The sequence below is a fragment of the Salminus brasiliensis genome, chromosome 2, assembly GCF_030463535.1.
Source record: "Salminus brasiliensis chromosome 2, fSalBra1.hap2, whole genome shotgun sequence".
In the NCBI taxonomy this organism is placed as follows: domain Eukaryota; kingdom Metazoa; phylum Chordata; class Actinopteri; order Characiformes; family Bryconidae; genus Salminus; species Salminus brasiliensis.
The window spans coordinates 22,833,621-22,860,098 of record NC_132879.1 but is presented as its reverse complement, the minus strand read 5'-3'; the positions used below and the strand labels follow the sequence as shown (position 1 = coordinate 22,860,098).

The 26,478-nt window shown below is 39.9% G+C and overlaps 2 protein-coding genes across 2 annotated transcripts in view; one reads left to right on the top strand and one right to left on the bottom strand.

Annotated features, from left to right (window-relative positions):
- Positions 1 to 1,862: 1,862 nt before the first annotated feature.
- Positions 1,863 to 26,099, bottom strand: LOC140549636 (proprotein convertase subtilisin/kexin type 5-like). Its single transcript, XM_072673386.1, has 16 exons — positions 25,753 to 26,099; positions 22,556 to 22,759; positions 21,381 to 21,449; positions 20,280 to 20,322; positions 16,686 to 16,831; positions 14,828 to 15,022; positions 14,379 to 14,465; positions 12,787 to 12,985; positions 12,320 to 12,543; positions 11,931 to 12,173; positions 9,343 to 9,588; positions 8,675 to 8,873; positions 5,884 to 6,089; positions 4,915 to 5,015; positions 3,098 to 3,269; positions 1,863 to 1,882 (listed from the first exon to the last, which is right to left on the bottom strand). Exons 1-16 carry the CDS (start codon positions 25,931 to 25,933, stop codon positions 1,863 to 1,865), a joined length of 2,535 nt encoding a protein of 844 aa, XP_072529487.1. The 5' UTR covers positions 25,934 to 26,099.
- The window catches only part of otud7a (OTU deubiquitinase 7A), a 104,275-nt gene continuing 103,667 nt past the window's right edge, over positions 25,871 to 26,478 (top strand). The window contains exon 1 of the mRNA XM_072670826.1: positions 25,871 to 25,901. The gene's annotated coding sequence lies outside the window, so the exon portion shown is untranslated. The remainder of the gene's footprint in view (positions 25,902 to 26,478) is intronic.

The window sequence follows — 26,478 nt, the reverse complement described above, 5'->3', positions numbered from 1 at the left end:
ATCTGGTTTGGAGGGAAAGAAGTCTTAAAAGCCTGGCATGAGGGCGTGAGTCTTTGTTCTAGAGCAGAGGTCCTCAAACCTGGACCTTGAGTCCAGTTTTTAGTCCTGAACTTTGTAATCAAATCAATGCCAATAAGTAAAATTGAACTATTCTCTTAATTTCTAGCAAGAACAAAATCCAGGATAAAATGCTTGAATTATCCTGTGAAAAAAAAGTGTACATGTTGCTCCAGCTACATGTTACATAACTACACAAGTTATTGTGAACACTAAAATACACTGGCAGTAAAACAAAAAACAATTCTCATACGTCATTAGCAGCTGTATTGGGGTAATGCCTTATTTTACAGTTTCTGTAAAATATTAATACTCTTTATTTGTAGAGCACTTTTCATACAGACTTCAAACATCCTGGCTTTACAGACAAGTGGTAAAGTTCAAAGCCAGTTTAATGCATTTGCCAGGTAAATGTGAGGTACAAATAAAGTCCAGGGAAATTACGATACCTGGGCTCGGCAAGCTGCCACTGTTGGGCCCTTGAGCAAGGCCCTTTACCCTCCTCCCTGGGCACTGGAGTTGGCTGCCTGCTCTGTGTGTGTGTGCATTCACTGCCCCTAGTTCAGTACTGTGTGTGTGTTCACTACCACAGATGAGTAAAATGCAGAGGACACATTTAGCTGTACAAAGTCACAAATATGTGCACCTTTACCTTTTATTTAAGAGGAGACAGGTGGCCAAGGTGATTCATAAAGCTGAAAGAGCAAATCTAGGGAAGGACATCCAACTTCCAACTAACTACACTCTTCCAAATATCTGATGACAAGTGTGTTGCCAAAACATAAGAAAACACCAAAGGTATGTAAAAGGCTTGGCCTGTGTCAAAAAAAATGTCACCAGTCCTGATTGGCAGAACTCTTGTTTAAATTTGGATCCTGAAAAGATCTGTTTTCTAGAAATGAATTGAAGCAATTAACAGCCAGGATGTGCTCTTAATTCTCCAAAACAGACAGACTAATAAGGCCAAACCTGAAGCAGAGTCACAGAGGCAGCAGTTTCTGGCCATCTCCTCAGGCTGACAGCAGGGCACACAGTGGCTGGCCCCAGCATGAAGACCAAAACCTGCATGGCAGGTGAGACAGCTCTAAATGTGCTGCCAGTTCTAAGTATTAACTTTGTGAGTGTCTGGTTCTAACTCAAATGCACTTTGTAATTATTTTACAATCTGGGTGATCTAGGGGTAACTATCCACAGTCTAGCCAAGTTTACAGTACAATAACTAACAAGTGCTAGACATTCTAGTAAATTAAAATATCTCAGTAGGTGGTAAGTACATATAACCTTACAGTAAATCTGTAATGGAACATATTTAAGCTGAAAAGTGAATTGGAAAACAGCAAATGTTAGGACCATAATCCTGCAGTAAGACCAAATTCAGTTTCATTTCTATATAAGTGTGAGAAAGTGACATTGAAATTTAGTTCACTTGAACATTAAAACTTCTTTTAAATATCTGTTTATCAGATATTGACCTAGTATATTGGAATTCGTTCCTTCAAGTTTAACAGCTAAAACTGATTTTAGTGAGTTTATGCTGTCTGTTCATTTGGAGAAGGAAAAGCGCAAGCTGCCATACTGCCTATTACAGGTGTAGTTTACCAGAAATCACATGATCACTGTTAAATGTCATTTGGACATTACGGTAAAACATTAAAGCAGACATAGATATCATGAACTATGTTGATCTGTGTAACTTCAGTTAAGTATGCAATCTTGACTTTACACTCGTTTTATTTCAGAACTGTCTGGATACTGATTGTGTTGTGTGATTATTGACCATGTCTTGTTATTTCTGGTACTTTTCCTCAGTTGTTGCCCTTGTACACTGTGCATGTGAATACACTGCTCGGTGTGTGAGAGGTCCCTCACTGCAGATTTTTGTGCTCTAATGTAACTCACACATGGACCGGCTGTGTCTAGTTTAACTTGTTTGATTAGTGGCTAACGTTTGTACACTTAAAACAGGCTGTTGTTGTTTTTTACAGGTGTGTGTTTAATCTGGTAAATCTGGTTAAATCTGGTTTGGAGGGAAAGAAGTCTTAAAAGCCTGGCATGAGGGCGTGAGTCTTTGTTCTAGAGCAGGATCCTCAAACCTGGACCTTGGGTCCAGTTTTTAGTCCTGAACTTTGTAATCAAATCAATGCCAATAAGTAAAATTGAACTATTCTCTTAATTTCTAGCGAGAACAAAATCCAGGATGAAATGCTTGAATTATCCTGTGAAAAAAAGTGTACATGTTGCTCCAGCTACATGTTACATAACTACACAAGTTATTGTGAACACTAAAATACACTGGCAGTAAAACAAAAAACAATTCTCGTACGTCATTAGCAGCTGTATTGGGGTAATGCCTTATTTTACAGTTTCTGTAAAATATTAATACTCTTTATTTGTAGAGCACTTTTCATACAGACTTCAAACATCCTGGCTTTACAGACAAGTGGTAAAGTTCAAAGCCAGTTTAATGCATTTGCCAGGTAAATGTGAGGTACAAATAAAGTCCAGGGAAATTACGATACCTGGGCTCGGCAAGCTGCCACTGTTGGGCCCTTGAGCAAGGCCCTTCACACTCCTCCCTGGGCACTGGAGTTGGCTGCTCGCTCTGTGTGTGTGTGCATTCACTGCCCCTAGTTCAGTACTGTGTGTGTGTTCACTACCACAGATGAGTAAAATGCAGAGGACACATTTAGCTGTACAAAGTCACAAATATGTGCACCTTTACCTTTTATTTAAGAGGAGACAGGTGGCCAAGGTGATTCATAAAGCTGAAAGAGCAAATCTAGGGAAGGACATCCAACTTCCAACTAACTACACTCTTCCAAATATCTGATGACAAGTGTGTTGCCAAAACATAAGAAAACACCAAAGGTATGTAAAAGGCTTGGCCTGTGTCAAAAAAAAATGTCACCAGTCCTGATTGGCAGAACTCTTGTTTAAATTTGGATCCTGAAAAGATCTGTTTTCTAGAAATGAATTGAAGCAATCAACAGCCAGGATGTGCTCTTAATTCTCCAAAACAGACAGACTAATAAGGCCAAACCTGAAGCAGAGTCACAGAGGCAGCAGTTTCTGGCCATCTCCTCAGGCTGACAGCAGGGCACACAGCGGCTGGCCCCAGCAAGAAGACCAAAACCTGCATGGCAGGTGAGACAGCTCTCAGGTCCGGCACCGGCGCAGTGCTTACAGGATTCATCACAGGACTCACATACTTCCTAACACACATCACAAAGAAACATAAAGACACATGAGGCTGAAAGGATATCAGCTGCTTAGTATTTATTTATTACTTAATAGTAAGATGCCATGCTGGGCTATGATGATGTTATAGACAGCATGTTACTAAACAGACTGCTCACTTGACCACACTGAATGTGCAGTAGAGAGACTCAGGAGGTAGAAATAATAGCAGCAAAAGGTGTAAGTGAGTACAGTAACACACAGCACCAAGTGAACTGTATAAAAAGAAGAACATAGAATAAACCTATAGAGACTTGCTGTGTATGATCCACTAACCTCTCTCAGTTCAAATGTGGATTTAACAGAACAAACTAAGACTGTATGGTAAAAGAAAATGCTTTAAAAAAAATGTTTTAGCAGTATAGACTGGTATAAAGACAGTAGGACCACATATATCCAAGTCATTAAGGCTATGAATCAAAATGCATTTTATGCTTTTGTGAATCAAAGCTCACTGAATTAAAACAGACATACAGTTTATTACATATTTTACACAGAATCATCCTCCAGTTTCACATACCCTGATCAAGCATTATATTGATGATAGCCTGCTGTAAACCAGGCAGTAGCAGCGTCCTTACACATCGACTACATTTCACACTGCACAAAGTACTGATAATAAAACTGAGGCATACAGTGTGACATTTATTATGTGCATGTGTTCTGCAAGTTATTATATAATAAATATTTCATAGCAACAGGTTTATGACATTATCAGATTTTAACACTCTACGATTACAATTTTTTGCTTTAACAGTGATTGGTTTACAAAATGAATTCTAATCAGACGGACATATTAATGTATGTACACGAATTTATGTCATTTCCTAGAACATATATATGTCAAAAACAACAGATGTTAAAAGAACTGTTGTGATTTGGTCCATTCTCCTCTTCTGGGGGTCACTACCCTATGCAGCAGCCTTTGCTTCAGTAGAATAGTAGAGGGTTAGCTCATTAGCAACATCAGGTGCAGTGTAATAGGATGCGGAAATACTCAAGTAATAGAACTAATTAGTGCTTTATTTAATTGCGATGAATATTTGTGCAAATTATGGCTGCAAGCATTATGATATTCTAAAACTGAATTAGTATCATTGACAGTCTCCATGGAGCGCTATGTGGCAGTGGATTACCAGGGGCTCTTCTGAAACTGGGATTTGTACACGTCTCAGTTTGAACTAGAGCACTGTTGGTTCTGTTGATCTAGTTTGCTGAATCTGTATAACATGGCTCTAATTGCTTACAAATCCCTCAGATCTCATAAGAAAACTGTACAGCCCACAAACACACATTCATGTAGTTGGTACGACCATTTCAAGGTTTGCTACCATTGATCAGAAGAATCGGTGGATGCGAGTCTGTACAACGTGTGTAATCTGTCATTGAATGACATTTAATGGGAGTGGAGAAGAAGTTTTAATTGAATTACTTTTAACAAAAAAGCAGCTGATAAAAAAAATGTCTGAGGTGCCTAGAAAACACCCAATAATTACATAGGACACAAATGTGAAACAAGGTAAAATCCTCATTTAATCATATCCCTGTTGACACTGGACCTGTGCCAAAAGAAAACACTTCACAGAAACACATACACACGCACGCATGCACAGTACTTACGTTCTCTGAAAAGTAGCGGCTTTCTTCACAGTAAGGATAACACACCCCTGCCTGCAGGACACTGCCCCAGTCACACGTCACACAGCCCTGAGGTGTGTTATCTGCAAACAAATGCACAGACTAAGTATTAAAGCAGTACAGTACATAGAGGGAATTCAAGATATTTCGGAAATACCCTGACTCAGGTGCCCTGTACTTTTTTCGAAAACTGATTAATTAATTAATTAATGAATCCCCATCTTGACCTAAAGTCCACTTTGGTTTGGACTGATTGCTCATTTAGGGGCCTCTTAAAGTAATACTTTAAAGGCTGTATTGTGTTTGTACTATTTACGAATAGCAAATAAAACACTTGCACACACATGTACATTTGTACAGGAGGCATTACCATCGCTTGTGTGACATTACAATTCCAACAGCTGGTATACAACAGTTCCACTGATTGTTTTATGACACGTATAGGAACTCATCCTGTGCTTGTTCTCAAGCTGGTGATTCAGCAGTCATGACAGATCCACAGAAAATACTTTTAACATATGTCTGTTGAGGAAGGGGGCTAATTTCGTACTTAAGGAACACATACACACAAAGTGGGGGACCTGCACGGGCAGAGAAACAAGGTGCATGCTGCAGAATCTCTCTCTCACAGGTCCAGGGCTAGGCTATGACCTGTTCTCTGATTTTAAGATACTGGCATTATCATTAATAAACCATTATCTATCATCTAAGATGACTAACTTTCGAATTTTTGAATGACTTTCTAATTAAAGGCATGACCCATAATCCAGAAGTGCCACACATCCTGCTTTAGCTAAATCAAGTATTAGGTTGAGCAGATATCCAGATCCTCCCATAGAGGATGTTCATGTAAAACTCAGTTAACTCAGAGTTAATAGCCCAAACACTGTGGTCTGGATGTGTCATATAAGCATAACCAAGAGCCGTTTTTATAGTGTGGATCAACCATACCTGTGCAAGTCTGACAGCTGGTGTGACACTGTCTGCAGCTGTCTCCGCTCTGGTAGAAGCGCTGTGGGCAGCGCTCCACACACAGCCTAGTGCCCTGCAGGTCCAGCAGTGGAGGAACACATACCCTGCAGGCCTCTGGCCCGGGTCCTGAACACAGCTCACAAGATTCATCACACTTTTCACAGCGCTGCCCTGTACGGTAGTACCTGAGGATAGATGCATAATATAGATTTACTCCACTGTAGGAACTGAACATTGTTCTCCTAGAAGAAAATTGCTTCAGTTGATGTTTTGATTATGACAGTGAAGAATGCTGTCTTACACACTGGTCCAAAGGTTGTAGTGTTTATACTAATAAATCTGCAACTAATGAGAACTTTTCGAGACACACTCTTTATATGTGTGGTCATAAGGCAACATCTGCACATCAGAATATCCAACACATTGTAAAAAAAAACAGAAACCGCACAAAAGGGAAGAAGAAAAAGCTAATAAGAACAAATGGCAACTACAGAGTGGAGTGAGATTAACATTCACACTGGGTAGACTGCCAGGGAAGGCAATGTAACCAACGACAAGGTAATAAAGATAACCTGCTATTACAGGAACACGTTTCTACATATGGAAGTTTTTTTTTCTCTGAAAAGAAAAGGTAATAAAGACAACCTGCTGTTAGGGGAGGTTATACAACTTGATAATCTTTTCTGAAAAGAAAAAAAAAAAAAACCCAAAACCTGCATTTCATTTGCTTTGTGCCTGTACTCTGCACAATGACAATAAATCTAAATCTAATCTAGTCTGCTGAAAGCAATAGGCTGTCATTAAACGCTGCCTGCTCTAAAACAATTGATATGTTTGTGTAACATTACAAATAAGACCAGAGAAAGGTGTACTTAATAAAGTGGCTAATAGGTCTATAAAGATAGATTTTTCACGAACAAAACTATATTTTAATCGTAAATAAAATGACTGAATCAAATATAAATGATTATATGTATGTATTATGTACTATGTTCTATGTATTTTATTTATTCGACTCTCAATTCATAGTTGTTATGACCACCTAATGTAGGCGTATTAGATTTTTTTCCAAATAGGTGGCATGATATGCATTTAATTTTATTTTTATTAAGCTAGTAACTTTAAAGTAATTGCATGACTTAGGTTGGAAAAAAAGTGCTCAGATATAGTTTCACAATCCTATTTGAAACCCCATTATGTCCATTCTACGGCAAAATACCTTTAGGTTTATCATAGTAAACAGAAGGAGAGAAAGGTGAACGTAACTGTACTATCTCACAAGATTACTTCTGAACACCTGAAAAATCGACCGCACACAGTAGAACACCTTTTACTATGTAACGTGACATGCTAATCTAATCTAGTCAGCTGCTCAATGACACAGCACTATTTGCCATGTTTTATCTAAAGTAATTAGCAATAATTGTTCCATCACAGCTTGACAGCTGTGCATTCAATTTACTTTTAACATCTGCTGACGTAAAAAGTTCTGAAATATGCAAAAGTCCAACACCACTGAGTCAGGCGCTCTTAAGCAATGCTGTTTGCTCAGTTCTGTTAATACAAAGGTTTATTTATTTGAAGTTAAAGGCGTATAAAGGTGAAACAGGATCATGACATGACTTCTGAGATACCACTGCCTGGAAATGTCAGTGGCATTCTGACAGAAAGACTTCACACCCAGAAAGTCTACACAGTTCAGGGCTGTAACCTTTTTACAGCTGATACCTCTGCTATGATTCTTTAAGAAAAAGAAAATAGTACATCTGATTCCACATTGTTTGTCTGTCCATCGCCATGTAAGCTTTAGAAGAGCTTATAAAATAGTCTGACTGATAGCAGTATTAGTAGTTTTTCAACAGAACAATGACTGGTGTGTTATATTCTGTCAAGGTATTACCAGCCTGGTCAGATTACAGCTAGTTGTCTGCACTAAACACAAAATAAATAAATAAGGCATTTCTTACATTATAGGAAGCCAGATGTACAGATGGGTTTTTATTTCCTACATTACTGAATATTCCCAGAATTAAGCACAACAAAGTAGGTGAAGCAGCTTTTTAACGCTACAAAAATCTGAAAGTCTATACCAAATAATATTTGTCAGCCATCACATTTTGCTAGTTTTAGTTTTAGCAACTACAACATTCTAGCTGCATTTTTATGAATAAAAGTTGCTATATAAATAGTGTTATTTATTTTTCATTCATTCTCTGATAATATGATATTGGTTATCTGTGCATCGAAAACAACTGCACTCTTTTTTTTTTTTACTCTGATGAAGTTTTACTATGATGTAGCTGTAAATTAGAACCTATTGGTCAGTTTTTTTCCCCCATGTTTATGGGAATCCAGACACGGCTGCAACAACAGACGTGCTGAAACGGTGGAGAAAAGAGTCAAAATGGCAGCTATTGGCCTTTTCTTTTTTCTTTTTTCCCTTTGTAATAGTAATCTTAGAACAACATTGCACTAAAATATGCAGTAAAGCAGAAAAGGTATAAGACTAACAGAGATAGGGGGCTTATTCTGTCAAACCTATTACCCCTCAAACCATCAAAACGATCAAAATGACCCTCTCAGCCGCTCCAGTGTGAAATTAAAATATTGAAGTGTTTTGTGATCTCAGCACTGAATGAACTGATAATCAGTTACCAGCCGCATATGCACAAACCAATACGTCTTCAATCTGTTATCAAAACTGTACTGTAAATTCGCCCAATGTTGAACAATGAACAGGAAGGCTGTGTGTGTGTAGTGTGTGTTTTACCCTGTAGGGCAGTGGGTGACACAGAGATGAGTGAGTAGATGCAGGTGGCCTGGAGAGCAGCTCAAACAGTCTTTATGTGAAGCCCCAGAGCAAGTGGCGCACACATGATCACAAGGCATACAGAAACCCAACTCAACTCCATCAGCTTCCTCATGAGCACTGTATGTTCCATCTGGACACTCTGTCACACATGAGCTATCTGCAACACACACACACATAAAACCACATACATAAATACATAAAACAACTACATAAATCTAAATATGACAAAGATAAAATGCTCTGTGTAAACAAACAGTTAGTAGCCAGATCGTTTTAAAAGATTAGATTATTTTCCAGCTAACTTGGCTGTTTGCTACTATCTATAATTACCATAATGCTATCAAACAACCTATAATAAAAAAACTTATGGTCACAATCCTCTCTCAAATATACAGTAATTGTCTCAGTAATTGTTTCAGTTTGCATTGTTAGTTTCAACACTAACTACTTTCTCTAAGTATTATGTTTTTTTTTATTTGTTTTTTTTATTAGTAGAAAGACAGTACTGTGTTCATGCAACACATCTGATTCATTAGCAACCGCTTCCCATACTGAAATCATGTACATTTAAGGTGCCATTTTTATCAGTGCAGAAGTGTAACTGAACAAGATCTGTAGGTTCTTACTGTGGAGGTATCGGGGTAGGGCACATGTCTGGCAGTCTGAAGGTCCTGGACCCTCACAGGACTGGCAGTGGCGATGGCATGCCTGGCACGTGAACTGGTTATCATGGAGGAAGGTTCTGGGTGGGCAGTCAGAGTCTCCAGTCACACCACACATCATGGTGTTGGGATCCAGCACCAAGCCCTTCTCACACTGTGAGCACTGGGTGGGCTCCGGTCCCACACACCGAGCACATGTCTGATGACATTCTGGGAAAAAGAAAAAAAAGAAAAGGGCAGCCTGGTAAACACTCCAAAATGCTGCCTGTTGTACATTCAAATCACTGTTTAAATCCGGTTTGCTTGGAATACATCCTCATGAAAGCAAATACATCTTACTGCCACTGAAACGTAGGACGTTCAGGCTTCTTACAGATGTTGTCAGGGTTACTGTCATGGTTATACATTCAAAGGGCAGAGAACTATTCATGTCTTGCGCTCTGTGTATCAATTAGGGATTTTAAACAGAATGTTTTGATCAGAATGCTGACTGTAGAGTCACTGGGCCAATCATGACTCCGGCCTTGAGGTCTGCATGTTATTATCTTCTGCACTGTAAAACAAGTGTTATCAAGTGTTATTCAGCATTTAAAGCAGAATCAATTTGATGATCCACTACCTATAATAGTAAGAATGGCATCTCTGTCATTGACTCCAGGCCCAGAATGCCAACTACCTGAAACTATGAACTACCTGACAACTAAGGTAAGGTGCACGTATTTGTCACTGTACAGTGTGGACTGTACAGCGAAATGTGTCCTCCGCATTTAACCCATCTGGTAGTGAACACACACTCACACACACACATGTGTTAGGGGCAGTGAGTACACACACACCCAGAGCGGTGGGCAGCCAACTCCAGCGCCCGGGGAGCAGAGAGGGTAAAGGGCCTTGCTCAAGGGCCCAACAGTGGCAGCTTGCCAAGCCCGGGAATCGAACCCACAACCCTGTTATCGACAGCCCGGAGCTCTAACCGCTGAGCTATGAAACGTTGGTGGTGCTGCATGAGAACGCTGCATAACCCGAGTCAAATTTGTATAATTCTTAAAAATTACTCCTATAAATCTTTCACTTAATTGGCAGTTCATTATCATTGTCAGCAAATGCATGTGTATAGCTGTCAAACAAAACGATTGTATAGCCCAGTGGAAAAATACCAATTATCACATACTGGTGCTTTAAACTGGGTTTCAACAGGTTATTATATACATTTCATTTTGATTTGATTTACAATACCAATTCACTCATTCACAGACTTTGATGTTCAAACAATTCAGTAGCATTAGAAATCATATCAGACTGCCCATGCTTCATAAAGCATTGTCACATCTCCCAGACGAGCACGGTCATATTGTTGTATTGCGATAACATGATTTTTGGATCGACTGTTAACAAATAATTACCCTTAAACACCCTTAACAAATAATAAAGCAAATAAACATTAAACATGTTATGATACAATGCTTGGTTTTCCAATATGGATATTGAAACTTTTATTATCAGTCGATGTCAATACTGTACAGCTGTCGACCTGAATACAGCTGTTCCAAGAGACACCATAAATCTCCTTATGATTCGCAGTATGGGGGACAAAACAGGGTACTGACACAGAACCAAAAAGCACCCAAGACCTAGATGTACTATTAAAGAATACACATAATGACCAAAACTATATTTTGGTAACTATAAACCAAAAATATATTTTGCAATAGGGATCAGGCAGATCCAGACATATTTTAGCAGATCAGATATCAGCTATTTTAATCTCAATCTGGTTCCAATTCTTTGTTTTAACCATGTGGTGTTCAATAGACTCCATTATTGTTATATCTGACTTTAACTTTATAAAACTATCACTGAAACGCTCTGTTTTATTAGCAGGAGAACCATGCGTCTTTCTTACTTTTTCAACCAGCACTGAAGAGCGCATTCAGAACTGGGAGGAGGTTAATGATAATGCTTACACACCATATAACATTCACCTCATTATAAAACAGTTATTGCCCATTAGCAGTCAACAGTCAACAACAGTTATCAGTCTAGAGTGTGTACCACTTTACACCCACACACAAAGCGATTTTACTTTACTATTATATAAGCAGCACATTGTATCTAAACTGTGTGGCTGCGATATTAAATCAAACTCAAAAATGGGATCAGTGTCAGCTGATATTCAGCACTAAGAGACTTTGATTCAATCGGTGGGCAAAAAAAAAAAACTTCATTGGGAGATCCCTATTTTGCAACCACGCAGGCCTGTTCTGGACCTACTGTATGTATTTTAACAGGCACTCCTTTTTTCCATAAATGGTGGTAAGTGGAGTAACTAGGCCAGTCCAACAGTACAGTTGTCAGATGTAATCTGTGGGCTAAATGAAACAATGTTTTACACTTTTCACAATATCATTTAATACTTACATTTAGCAACAGTTATCTTGAGTTTTTTTATAAGGTGCTTAATCATACTTAAATACATGTTCATATTTGATCATATTTGCTAAAGGAGGCCCCTTTAAGCAGCCTGGTGTGTGCAATGTGGACCATAACCTCACCCTGGCATTCCACGCTGGAGGTTTGGTAATAAGTGCCTACGGGGCAGTCTTCTGAGCATGTACCCTCATACAGCTTTGGGGCAAGAGAAGAGCAGGTCTCACAGTCGTCCGCGAGAGGGCCAGAGCATGTGGCACATGATACATGGCAGTAGACACAAAAGCCCTGATCCAAGTCCTCGAAGAAACCGGCAGGACAGCTGGCTTTACACTTTCCGTTCAAGAGCAGGTAGAGAAAACTACACCCTGAAACAACCATAAGCACGAATCTCACACACATCACAAATTATTAAAACACATTATTATAGGAATGTCAAATGTATGAAATAATGATAAACTATTTACTTTATCAACTTTAGTGTGTGTGTTTAGCTGAAGGTGTGGTCACTCACTGGAGCAAGTGTCTTTATCTATACAGACGTCACAGTGAGGGCCGCAGCGGCGGCAGGTTCCATCGTCAGCAGCGTAACTCCTGGCGGAGCAGTTGTGTCTACAGATTCCATTTTCCAAGAAGAGACCTTCTCTACATGCTAAGCACTGCGACCTGCTCCCATCACATGTCAAGCAGAGGTCATCACAGGGCTCACATGTTGCTTCCTCTGTCTCAAAATAACCACTGGAAATATGAACACACACCACACACACACACACACACACACACACACAACATTTGAAAGACATAGATTGCTAGGTTTATTTAAAGTTTATTTTATACAATTGTGTTACATAGGACTGCTATGCTGCTAAATTGATCTGATGATGACTAACATGCTAACTTTGCTAAAACAGTAGGTCAGGGTAAACATGCTTTCATTACAATTCATTGTTAATCACAAACTTTTCCTTAGTGTTGACTTACTCTGGGCATTCGGACCAGCAGTTGCCCTGGAAGAGAAAGAGCTGATAGGTACCAGTCTTACAGCTCACACACTGATCTCCACTTTCACATGCTTCACAGTTAACCGAGCACCTCTCACACAGCTGACTGGAGGTGTTAGCATAAAAACCTAATGGACAGCGCTGTACACACACCGCATCCTGCTGCTCCAACATGTACCCTACAGGAGAGTACACAAAGACAGATTATACAAAGAGAGAGAAGGAAATAAAACAATGGGCAGAAAGGTAGAAGGAATAAGAAAATATAGATTTAGAACAGTGGGTCTATAGTAGTGGGGAAAAACGTTGCTCTAAAAGATCTAGTTTACCATTACGTAACATTCTTAACTAATCCTAGTGTAATGTGGTGCTCACTTACAGCGGGGTTTGAACCCAGGCCGGCGCGCTACTGAGTGAGCTACCACGATCACGTGACCAACGGGCCCAAGTGCAGAGTCTTTCAATCTTAGAGCAGGTAAAATGGAAATGAAAAACAAAGCCTCTCGGGACTCGAACCCAGGCCGCCGCGTCGCAAGACTGACGCTCTGCCGCTTCACCAAAGCGGCAGTTATGAAAGCGGCTAACAAAAGAAACTTTAAAAAGGATGGGTTTAATAAATAAACGAAGGACACCAGGGGAGAGCTGGCTACCTCTTTAACTCTAGAGGGACATACAACTGAGGGCAAAAGGAACTCCCAAAAGAAACCAGAAAACTGAGAAGTTACAGGGAAGACAGACACCTGCCTTCCTCTGTAACACGTGTATGTGTGCAAACACGCGCGCCCGCACACACACACACACACACACACACACACACACACACACACACACACACACACACACACCAGGGAAGACAGACACTCCTGCCTTCCTCTGTAACACTAGTGTATGTGTGCAAACACACACACACATACACACACACACGGGCACACACACCAGGGAAGACAGACACTCCTGTCTTCCTCTGGTACACGAGTGTATGTGTGCTACGCGCACACACACACACAGACACACACACCAGGGAAGACAGACACTCCTGCCTTCCTCTGGTACACGAGTGTATGAGTGCTACACGCACACACACACAGACACACACACTGCACTGACACCGGGAGACAGACTCGGGAGAGACACACGAAGGGGAGTGACACACACTCAGCCTTCACCTCGAGACTACACAGGCACACAGATACACACACCACCAGAATCAAAAGATCCAGCAGTGGGGCAACTGGATCTGTGTGCCTATATAGCCTACAGCCCAGGTGTAGGGAATTGGGCTCGATTACTGGCTGGGGTGACTCGGGGCCTCCCCCTGGTGGCAGGAGGAGGCCTTGCCCTAGAGCCACCCCTTACACCTAGTCCTAATTTACATATTCCCATCTCTTCTCTCCATCATACATGCCCTCGAAAACAAACTAGATTTCCTCAGTTGTCTTTTTAAGATTTGAAACAATTAGGTATGACAAATGTGCAAAAATGAAAGAAAATCAGGCAGTGTAAAGACATTTCCATATGACTATTTAGTTGTCCTTATCATGTTGCGTACATGAGTGTGAACTTGTACATTACCAGGAGCACAGCTGTAGCAGTTCTGTGACTTTGGACCGTAGCATGCCCTGCAGGACACGTCACAGTAACGGCAGTTGCGAGTCACACCTTTAAACATTTGAACAAGAAAGATGCACTATTAGATTAGATAGACTATTTGTGTATCACTATGTCACTATTTGCATGTTGCATATTATAATAACAAGTAACACAGGAGATTTTATCTTAGATATAATGCAGTGTTTAGACATGTCCAGCAGAGGTCAGGCTCAAACTATGTGCAAAGCTTCAAGCTTGTTTTCAGTAAAGCACTGCTGGCTGCTCAAATCACATTTATGATAGTGTAGCATGGCAGGACTTGAGTGTTTAACAGTACATATAAAACAATAGTTCATAAACAGGAGTGGGTTATCACATTGGATTTTAGATTGGACCCTTTAAAACTTAACAGGTGATGTTTTCACACTTACTATCAAAGTACTGGCCTTCAGGGCAGTTGATGATAGGGCACTTTCCGTAAATGGGGCGGTTCCAGCCATTGCATCTGTCACAGTCTCTCACTCCTGGGCCATGGCAGGTCAGACAAGAAGAGTGACAAGGCTGACAGCGCCACCCTCTGGCATCTCCGAATGTGTCCTGTGGACACTCTTTGACACAGACATTGTCTGTGTGAAAAAAGGAAAGAGACCAAGCCTGAATGAGAACTTCAGTTTACAGGTGATTTGATGAAATGGTTCACCAGTACGGGGGAAATGTGTGCAATTGACTTTGCTCAACAATTCAATTATATGCATGTTTAAAGTAAGTAAGAATGACTGTCCAAAGTAAGTAAGAGTGCCTTCAGATTTTGCATTTTGCTTGTTTGCGTTCAATCACTGTGGGCATGAATTTCCCAGTCAAATGAGAGGAGCAAATTGTGAAGCCTACACTGCACTTAATACAAACAGCATATGTGATTCCTAACACTGTTTGGTATACTATATACTATTGCCAATAATAAAAACAGGTTTGCTCGAGACATGGTTTGAGGTCAATGTGGGATGATTTAGACATTCTGACTGTACAGTAATAATTGGTGGGCTATTTCCTATCATTCAACTATTATACTTAACTTTGAACACACCTAAGAAAGTTCATTTAACCTATAAGAACAGCATAGCCAGCAGAATTCAGTGCAGTGGAAACTGTTTTTGCTTCTTCCAAATTTCTTTTATGCAACAATGACAACTTGAACAGATGATAAAGTTAGATGATCATGTCATTTATCGATAAAATGTTCATAATTCTTGTGTGAAAAAGTAACTGCCCCACCTTTTCAACCAACCAAATTTTAATTTAATTTTGGATAATTAAGATCATATATATATATTCATATATTTTTTTTTCATTCAGACTTTATTTCTGCCTAAATCCACACTTTAAAATCAGAAAAGCTAAAATAAACAGCACCTTTTGCTGCAATCAAATGATGATGATAACATGCAATAACATGATGAGATGAGAAAGAAAGTTACTGAATTACATCTGGAGAAGGTTATAAAGCAATCTATATGGCACTGGGACACCAGCAAACCACAGTGAGAGCCATTATCTCCAAACAGAGAACGGAACAATCCTCTCAAAATTGGACGGCCTACCAAAATTCCTTTCCTTCCTGGAAATCACAAAAGAACCAAAAACTGCAGACTTCACGCATGTCAGCATTCATGATTCCACCATTAGAAAGAGACTGTTCAATTATAACAGTGGTTATGTACAAAATATATTAAATATCTTGATTGGCCCCAAACCTTTTGAAGTAATGTTTGGAGGTAAAAGTGGAAAATGTTCATTACATCTGGCAAAACATGGCAGTGGTAGAGTAATGGTGGGGCTTTTCTGCTTCAGTGCCTGGTCAACTAATTTCAAGAAACCATGAACTATACTCTCTACTAATAATGGGTCACCAGCCTGCAATCTGAAGCTCGATCTGAAACTCAGATCTGAAAGAAAATGATTCAAAGCACAATAGCAACTCGACTCCCGAATGGCTCAAAAGAAACAAGATTGGAGTGACCTAGTGATAATCCTGATGTGAACCCCATTGAGATGCTCTGGCAGGACCTTAATTCCTCTAAGAGAGTGTGAAACACTGATCTTTGGTTATCCCAAGTGTTTGGTTGCAACTGTTGCTTCTAAAGGAGGCATAACCACTTATTAAGAAGGCAGTTCATTTTTCACAAGGGTGATTTGGCTGCTGCAAAATCTCTTTTCTTCAATAAATGAAATGATCAACTGAAAACTGTTAAAAACTGTTTACTACTTTTGTCAGATTTATGCTGTACACACTGTGGAGGAAGTGGCCAGGCTGGCAGGTCAGACAAAGTGTTTCACTCCGGCAGTCCAAGCATGGATCTGGGCAGCTCAGACATAGGCCCCTGCCGCGCTCCTCATAGCTTCTCTGGGGGCAGTGTCGGCGACACTGATGCCTGTAGCTGCACAGAGAGAGAAAATAATGAGCTTTTAAAATGCCACAGTTAAAGATTTGCTACACTGACTTAACCTTGAATGTTGCATGTAAAGCAAATTAAAAGAAGTGCAGGCACAACCTGTAAGACCTTTTTAGAATGGAAAACTTTACATCCCCCAAATGTACACACACAGACAACAAGCAAAAGCCCTAGTCAAAGCTGCTGAAACAATAAAACGAGACAGGAGAACTGGAGAATATGGCGTTGCTGATACTGGAGAGCCAAACATCACCTACAGACTCTGCTAGGCTACGGACTCTGCTCAGCTAGTGACAGCTAGTGCTCAGCAAGGGAATATAAACAAGGGTCCTCATTAGGTTTGACACTAGCAAGCTGGCATTACCATCTCATTTCTACCATCAACATCCACTTCCTTAAAAACAATCTAGGCTACCTCAGTTGACTACCCAACTGGAGCTGAACACCTGGGGAAGTCAATGGCGGCAAGGCTAAAAGCTAACACGGCTACAATATCATCAGCTTACTAACAGCGTATTGTCCTGAACTGATGCAACAAGAGGACAGCAACACTCTCCGGTAAGACTTTGTAATAACTACAGTGTTTTTCTTACAGTGTTAAAACTATGCTCTAATATGTATATAAAAACTCACCAATTCAGGGGCAAAATTCCCAACTAAATGTATGTAAAAGAACAATCTAAACTTAATAAACCCATTGCTTAGCACCTTTAAAACTTGACATGAGCCACATGTTCCTCTTCCATGACTGGAAAGCACAAAGAGAACGCTGAGACGCCCGAGGCAGGCATTCTGTTTAACTCTGCCAAGCCTAAGCTTAGTGAATAGTAACCAGAGACATCCCTCCACTCCCAGAACAGAGAATAGAGCAATAGTTCAAAGGTACAGTGCACCTGCTGCACTTCCCTGACCCCCATTCATCCATCAAAACTTCAGAACTGAAGCATGAATGAAGTCCTCAACTTTGTTCTGCTCTGTCATAGTTCTTTGAGGAGAGGAGTGTATTAAAGAAAGGAAAGTGTTGTTGCCCACTGAAACAACTGAACCTGCCGTTCAGTCTGTGGCATCCCATACAAGACTGTTAAAGACGAGTTCCCATTTATGTTAAAGGAGAAGAGACAGACTGGTGCATGACGTAACGTCTACTTCTCTCAACTTCATCGGACACAGCCATGATGGCGCTCCAGCCTAATAGGCATCTCCTGCTGTGTTGCTGTGGTACTGGAATTAGTCAAGGAAGAGCAGCCGGGAGTACCACAATACATCCATCATAACTGAACTAGACCAGGGTGCTCCACACGCACACATATAGATATACACACACACACTGTCCTAAATTCAGAGGACACCAGAGACTGGAAGGAATCCCTCAGTGCAAACACTCATCTGCTCATTGGCTGAGCAAGAGGGTACATCAGCAGTTTCAGCCTATGGCACTAAGGATTAGTAGCTCACACTTCTCAAGCAGAACTAGCCTTAGCCGGTACAGTTACCATTACATACATTTCTGTCATAACACTTCAAAAACGGTCATACATGACAGCAAGTCGACTGCCGTAAGACACACCTAGTGCCTCAGACAGCAGAGTTTGTCTCTATTCCAATTAGTTACTTCACTTTTAAGCAAGCTGTGTTCATGTAACAGTGGACAACGCCTCCACAGCAACAGAGCAAGTACAAAGAAAGCATGCAGAATGCGCCAGCTCTGTGTCTCTCTGAGCGCACACTCATTACGGAAGACTCTGATCCACACAGAGTGAGAAAGAGAGATAAGTGTGTGTGAGAGAGAGATAGAAATGCAGAGAAAGAGATTTTGGTATTTTGGTATCCTAGTAGCCCACCAATGGGCTTAATGCAGATAGACAGACAGATAGATATTTAAAAAAGGGTCTATTGTCACATATTACGTACAGTTCTTTTCAGTCATTTAGATTAGACAACTGTTTGTCCAACATCCACATCATCTAATCACTTGTGCAAATCCTAAAAGCCATTTCTCATTCATTTTGAACAAACAGCAAATGCAAATAATCATGAAAATGGATTTGTACAGTTGTCTGCTGTTTCCTACATTATCAATTAATTTGTTAATGCATTATACTGTATTACATCTAGGCATGAGTTCACTGCATAAGTTATTACATTTAAATGTGCTAAACCAGTTGTCAGAACCTTGTATGTAGACTTCATACATTTCTATTAGACTTATTTGGTAAATTACTCCTAAACTGACCATTTCTGTCAATGGAAGAACAATGAGGTTCATAATTATGTGGTCTGTTACAGTTTTTCTCAGTTGCTTTGGTGCATTTCCCAGATTAGAGGAGCTTTACATCAACAAATATGTTGTAATAATCGATGACACAGGACCTTTTATTCTGATAACCCTGACATATTCACTGACATAAATACTTATGAAGGATTTTTGAGGATTTTAAGGAAATCTGGTGATCTACTGTGTCGTCTTGTTTGCCCAAATTGTATTGAAAATTGATGCACTTACTGGTGTGCAAATGTTCATGATGATTTAAGAAATGCAGCAAAATGATTGAGAGAAAACTGGAAAGGATCTGCTGCTAACGTCTTGGTGCCAGATACTTGTGGAGTCCATGTCTCGACATGTCAGAGCTGTTGTGGCAGCACAAGGGGAACTAACTCACTATTCAATTCTGATCTAGATATGAATGGATAGATACATAGGTAGGTAGGCAGGCAGGTTTGGTACATAGGTAGACACATGCATAGACAGACAGGCTGACAGCCAGAGTATGTGTCCGAAACAGTCCAGGCTCAGACTTTGCTGCAATAACAGTCCCTACTCCTCTGGGAAGGATTTCTGCTACATGTTGCAACACCATGGATGGGATTCAATTCCATTCAGCCACAACAGCTTAACGCCACATGCATAGGACCTACTTCCTGTATTTACTTTCTTGCCCATTCAGACTATTTGAAGCACCTTTATCTTTATATTTTGCTGGTGCATTTACTCTGTTCCAACCTGCTGATGGTGTATGTCATGAAAAAGTATTGGGTGCATCAAGTAAACATAAGTGATCATTTATTTTTGCCATACTGGCCATCCTCGTAGAGAAATGGCATTGTAGACAGAGCTGAAAGACAAAGAAAGAGCAAGGAGAAGAGAAAAGCTCATAAGAGGCAAGTGAAAGCTTTACAGCAAAAGATTGAAGGGAATGGATCTCAGGTAACCAGGCATGACAGTGAGCTCAGGGAAACCTGATGCACCAACAGCGAGAGGCCACAACACAGGGGAAAAACACACAATCACAGGTCTGTTCCACTCATGCTAGATGAGGGACACAGTCTGAGTACACCATTCACAGGACTAAAGCAAACCACATAAACACCCAGTAAACTATACACATGAGCCATTTATAATAGGTGAAGTACAATAAGTAATAAGTAAACTCACAGAAAGTAGCCGTCAGCACAGCTGTTACAGTACTCCGGGTCATCTGGTGCAACAAAACAGAGCAAATCACTAACAAGCAAACAATCAGCAACACAGCTTCACACTACGAAGGAATGAAATTAGCCTCAGTGGCTATTCAAAGCAATGTCAGGTTACTTCACTGTAGTAGGGTACTACTACGTAGTAATAACACTGCATTTAAAGACTACTTACATAGAGACACTTCCTCATAAGCACTTCTTGAGCAACACTTGAATAGTTCTGTATAAATGTCAGCATTCACAAGATGACCTTCAAACTACCTTCACACAATAAAATGAATTTTTATTCATTCGTTTATGAGCAACGAAACTCTCAATAATTAAGAATATGGCAAGTTATACAGTGCTGTGAAAAAAAGCATTTTCCAATTTTTGCATATCTGTCTTATTTAAATGAAGATCTATTCAAAATCTGTATCACCCAAGGGAAAAAGTAACTGCCCCCTAAATCTGATTAATAAGGTTGTGCCACGCTTAGCAGTAATAACTGCAGTCACACATTTGTAATAACTTGCTAGTCTTTTAAATCGCTGTGGAGGAATTGTGGTCATTGGAGGATATTCAAGCATGAACTGCCCATTTAATATCTTGCCACAGCAGCTCAGGTGGATTCAAGACAGGACTTTGACTTGGTAACTCCAAAACCTGAATTTTGTTTTTTTTAAACCTAATTGTTAACTGAATTTGATTAACTGGTTGATTGAGTAGCTATGGGGGCAGTTACTTTTTCCATAGATAATATAGTTTTTTAAATACATAATTATTTTATGTGGAAGAACCATTTAAAAGCTGCTTTCTATGTTAACCTGTGTTGTTTTTTTATCTTAAATTACAATCAGCTGGATGACATTTTTCACAGCACGGTAATACCAGATGTCCTCACATTGGTATACTGTCTGTACTAGTACAATATCCTTTACTGATATAAGCTGTTCATAAATGCCTTTGTATTGCTTTTAAGCTCATTATCAAATGCTTATGCATGTCTTATGAGGTCCATTGCAGGAAGACTTCAAATAAAGTATTAATAGTATTTTGCCACATATGGGTATATATTTACCAGCAGAGCAGGTCTTGCAACCAGCCTCACAGTCAATGCACTCTCCTGAGTCTGGATCCTGAACCTGGCCTGCAAAATAAGGAGGGAAATTAATGATCAAGACATATAAAGCCTGATATGAGCAGACAACACTTTAAACTACATCAACTGACCACAAAACATTTAAATACAGTCATATCTTAAACAATGCATTCAGTATATATACACTGAACAAACACTTTATTATGAAGACCTGTATACTTATGCATTCATGCAATGATCTAATCAGCCAATCATGTGGCAGCAGTGAAATGCATAAAATCATATGGGCCAGCAGTTTTATAGTTGTGAAAACCAAATGGGCTGGTCCAAGTATTTCTATAACAGCTGATCTGTATTTTCAGGACAATAGTCTGTAGTATTTACTTATAAAGGTGCAACAAAGTAAAAACTGAGTGTCAGTTCTGGAGACAGAACTGATTGGAGAGGTTATTGGAGAATAGCCAGACTGGTTGAGCTGAGAGCTGACAAAAAAGGCTACAGTAGCTCTTACAACAGTCACCCCTCTGTAGAACTGTGTTGAGCAGAAAAGCATCTCAGAATGTGGGGAATGTTTTCTTGGCACACCTTGGGCCTGTTAATATCGGATCATTGCTTGAATGCCACAGCCTATTAGAGTATTGTTGCTGACCATGTGCATCCCTTCATGGACACAATTTACCCATATTCTAATGGTTATGTCAAGCATGATAAAGCACTATTAAGAATTAGAGCTGTTTTGAGAGCAAAGGGGGGCCCTACTCAGTATTAGTATAGGGTTGATAAGATGTTCAGGAAAAGTAAGACACTGAAAGGCACTAAAATTATTTCCCATGTTTAAACAAAAACACTTATTACATAATAAAACATATACAGTAGTTATTATCTATTCAGATTTTTGTTTCAGTTTATCTGCTTCTTGTTTTGATCACCATTCCTGAAATAAGAGACATTCTGGGAAGAGATATCACAGGTATCTAGCTGATATTATCACAAGATGTAGCCTGAAAGAGAACACACTCAGACTTCATGCTGTTTTTTCCTGTGAGGGAGTAGTAGTGTTTAGGATGTTTAAGCCTACTTATAGGTGTTCATCATAAGCAAATTCCAGATTTTTAAACTGATTTCCCTCAATATACTATTTCCTGTACACTTACCTGATCCACACAGCTCGGTCAGACAGAGTCCACTCTGGAGTTTATATCCTTCCTTGCACTTGGCACAGACCCGGCCGTCTGCACAGATCTCACAACTGTCTATGCAGGGCTGGCAGGTGTACTGCACTCGATCTGGGTAAAATTCCCGAGGGCAGTGAGCTCTACAGTGTCCCTGGAAGAGAAAACGCTCCCGCCCATCATCATCTGCAAATGCAAACAACAGCTGGTAAATGTTTTATATTGCTTACTGCTTCTCTGCACCTACTTCACCTACTGTCCAGAGCTGATACAGGAGAGTGTCCGCCTACACTGATATGATACTTTCACGCTGAAATTTCACTCACATAAATAAATAAATAAACAAGTTCAGTGAAAATGAAATTATAAATCAATTCCCATCAAATGACCTTGCCATACAGAGTCTAATGGAGCACAATACACTCACTAGTATACAAATCAAATAGAATCAAAATGGGTTCTTTGGAGCGATGCCACCCAAGAAGGTCATTTGACTTCCTAAAGAACTTTTTTAATGCATAGTTTTTAAATGAACAATTTTTAAAAATACAATATGAAAACTTCTAGATAATATTAGGATTATACACGTAACTTTTTTACTGTAAAACAAATAAAAAATGTTCAGTAATTTAATTTATTTATTTTGTAATTGTCTTTTATACTTTTTCCCATGGCCTAAGACCTTAATGGGCTCTGCTCTGGTATGCAGATCAACAAATTACAACACAGAATCAAATATGTCTGATCATTAAAAAGATCATTAGGGGTTAGGCGCTGGAAGAACAGCCACAGCCAAGTGTTAGAGAGTTCACAGTTAGAAATATGCAGAATCAACACCAACTCACTCACACTCACAAAATCTTACATTGGCTTGGAAATCATGTACTCATTACACAACACTAATCACACAGTGAAAAAGAATCAGAAATCTGATCACACCATTATAATGAATGATAATCCTTAAAATCCAAAGGCTGTCATCTGTTTGTGTCAGTCATGGAGTTTTCCCTAAATAGCAACCGAGGGGGTGCTCTGACTGACAGGGTTTGCCAGGACCAGAAGACACGTAAACAAGGGCAATCAAGAGCGATGGAGAGTAGTTGATGGTGTTGTGGTCTTGTTTAGCATACTTGATGGATGTGAGGCCACCTGCAGTGACACATCCTGAAGCAGCGTTGCTGAAGCCTTTTGGGGGGTGTGTGTGTGGGGGGGGGGGTCTAGAGGAGGAGTGTAAATGTTGACAGTGGAGCAACAAAGGAATTCTTAAACCTGAAAAATAACAATTATATCACCCCTGTCACCTATATTATATATAATTACTTTTCCACCCCTTTCTCACTCCTTACACTCTCAGTTATCTGTAAGACATGTGTAATATTAAAAGGCAGGTGTTTAAAGCAAAGCAATTCATAAAGTACTGTGTGTGTGACTATTGCACTGTTTGGTTTGTTAATCTGTGACATTTGTGAATTTATAAAAAATACTCCAAGGAAATGGAAAAGTGAAGGCAGCCACGGTGAGCAGCAGCACATGCTAAAGCATCCAGGATCAGATCCCCTGGGGCCCTTTCTGATAGCATTACAATGGCCCTCTGTTTGGCATTAACTGATTTCTTAAAGCTTCAGACAAAAGCACATTATATATTGACAGGGTAAACATAATGCATATAGCTGTATTAAGCAGTTCACCACATGTAAGGAGAATTCCTTTTAGGAAGCCTAAAAACACATTTTGCGTCTGTGTTTGTAGCAAATGGAGGTCATAGCTATAAATGTTACAGCTACATGTGAGTCATCATTCTAGTTTTTTGCTTCTAATGCTAGTGGGCATTAAACAAACTGTGTGCTAAGGTAAGACTCCTTTTGTTCCTTGGAAAAATGGGAAGGGCCATGTGAACCATCTCATTGTTTCACCCCAGCAGCTAAGCAGAGTGTACTGGCAGCAGCCCTTGGAATGGTTGCTTTTGTGAACCTACACAATAGTGTGTCCCTCCACTCAAAGAGCAAGCAGCCCCCAGCACCCCTCCCCCAACCAAAAAAAAAAACCCTCGAGCTTCTCAAAGTAATAATACTGATCTGGGATCAGAGCCTACTCACAGCCCTGCTTCAACTTTCTGAGAAATACTCAGAGATATTTCTGAGGAACAGATGCTTCAGGATAGCCAATGGACAAACCAAGAATATTCTAAGCTAACTCAGTGATGCAAGCATGCGATGAAAATACTGCTCATTTCTAAAATGAGCAAACAGAGGTGGGCAGTGACTGATTAAGTAGCTACATAAGTAGTTAAGTAATGTGTAGATGAATTTGTAATACATTGAATGTTTTTTTTTTTATGTTAATACCTTTTCTCCTGCTCAAGTGAAGTTGTGTGGAGAGTAAGCATCATGGCATCTGCCCTGCTTTGTGATTGCTCACACCTATGATTTTTTAAGGTTGTATGTATTTCTGACCAGGGCACCTAAAAGTTACATTTTTATGCTGATAGCTTTAAGACGTTCTTCTGCAGCTACATTGCTTTTAGATCTGGTACTACTGGTATCTAACTACAATTTGCCTTGTCCTTACTTCATTAAAGTACTAATGCATTTACTTGACTATGGCTTCAGGACACTCCTCACTCCGCATACAAAAATATTTTGTTATATATATATATATATATATATATATATATATTTTTTTTTTTTTTTTTTTTTTAACTAAATCACTGATGCTATACGAGTTAATGTTACACTCATGTAATCAGTAACAGCACATGCCCTGACCAGAAGTCCATCAAAAGGAGAAAAATAACCCATAGATGCTATGTGCACTAAAAGGCTCTGCTGCAGACCTATTCTATTTGACCTAGAATTTTTCTAGATTTTCTACTAAATTAGCAACACATTTACTTAAAAATATGTTTAGGAACTACTGTGTATAAATATGTGCACTTTAAAAATGATGATGATGATGATGATTATTACTATTATTATTATTATTATTATTATTATTTTAGCTAAATCACAGATACAAGCAGCTTAATTTCAGACGAATATAATGAAATGTACAGTGAAATCAGAGAGGATTTTTACTGCACACATAGCAACACAACACAACACAACAGGCTCCTGACTGCGTGTAAAAGTTTGCTGGTGTGCATGGCGAGTCCACCTGCTCGCTTTTCAGAAGTCTCTTACCTACTCCACAGGCAGTGCACTGAAACAGCTCGTGACCCTCACACTCCGCGCAGGTGGGATGACACAGCACACACTGGCCTTTTAACGCGAACTGACCGCTGGGACACGAAACGGACGACGGCTTCGCTCGGACGGAAAACAGGCAACATGTTAGTAGAAGCGGGGCGAATCCTGCCTTCATCGTTCGCAGTTCTCCGAAGCGCTCCGGCAGCTCTCAGAAACACCCATTCACTCCACACTTTCACTAAATGGGTCAGCCCAGAGCTGCATGCCAATGACAACGCTCCGGCTCCACAGCACAACCTGCTCAACACACTGTGGCTAGAAGGGGGCTGGCCAGCAGCGCTCTGGGGACCACCTATTCGAGGGTTTCGTTAGCAGACAATGAAAGGTCTCGGAAAGCTGCTGGAAGATGATGCACGGTCAGCAGCTTTAAACAAAGCCTGTGTAGCCTCTTATGCAACTTTGTCATCTAGACAGCCGGTGTTAGGACGTTATAGAGATGTCCCTGCTTTACTCAGAAGAAAACCATCGCCATTAGAGAGATGGAGAGTTTGGTATTTAATCCGTTTTACAACCCAAGTCTACAAAGCAGTTAAATATAGCTGGCTATAGCTGGATGAATTATAAGCTAATTCAGTCACATCTATATAAATCTCACTTTCCCATTCAGCCAATTTATGAAATAGATCTTGTTAATGCTTCATCATCTGCACATAAAAGTCA

Bases quoted from the DNA above. Each gene is read 5' to 3' on its own strand.
- LOC140549636 (XM_072673386.1), bottom strand. From the start codon at position 25,933: ATGAAGGCAGGATTCGCCCCGCTTCTACTAACATGTTGCCTGTTTTCC. The intron at 22,760-25,752 runs GTAAGAGACTTC...TTGCATTTGCAG, and splicing joins GTGCACTGCCTGTGGAGTAG to ATGATGATGGGCGGGAGCGT. The intron at 16,832-20,279 runs GTGAGTTTACTT...CTCTCTGTGCAG, and splicing joins TGTGCTGACGGCTACTTTCT to CTACAGGCATCAGTGTCGCC.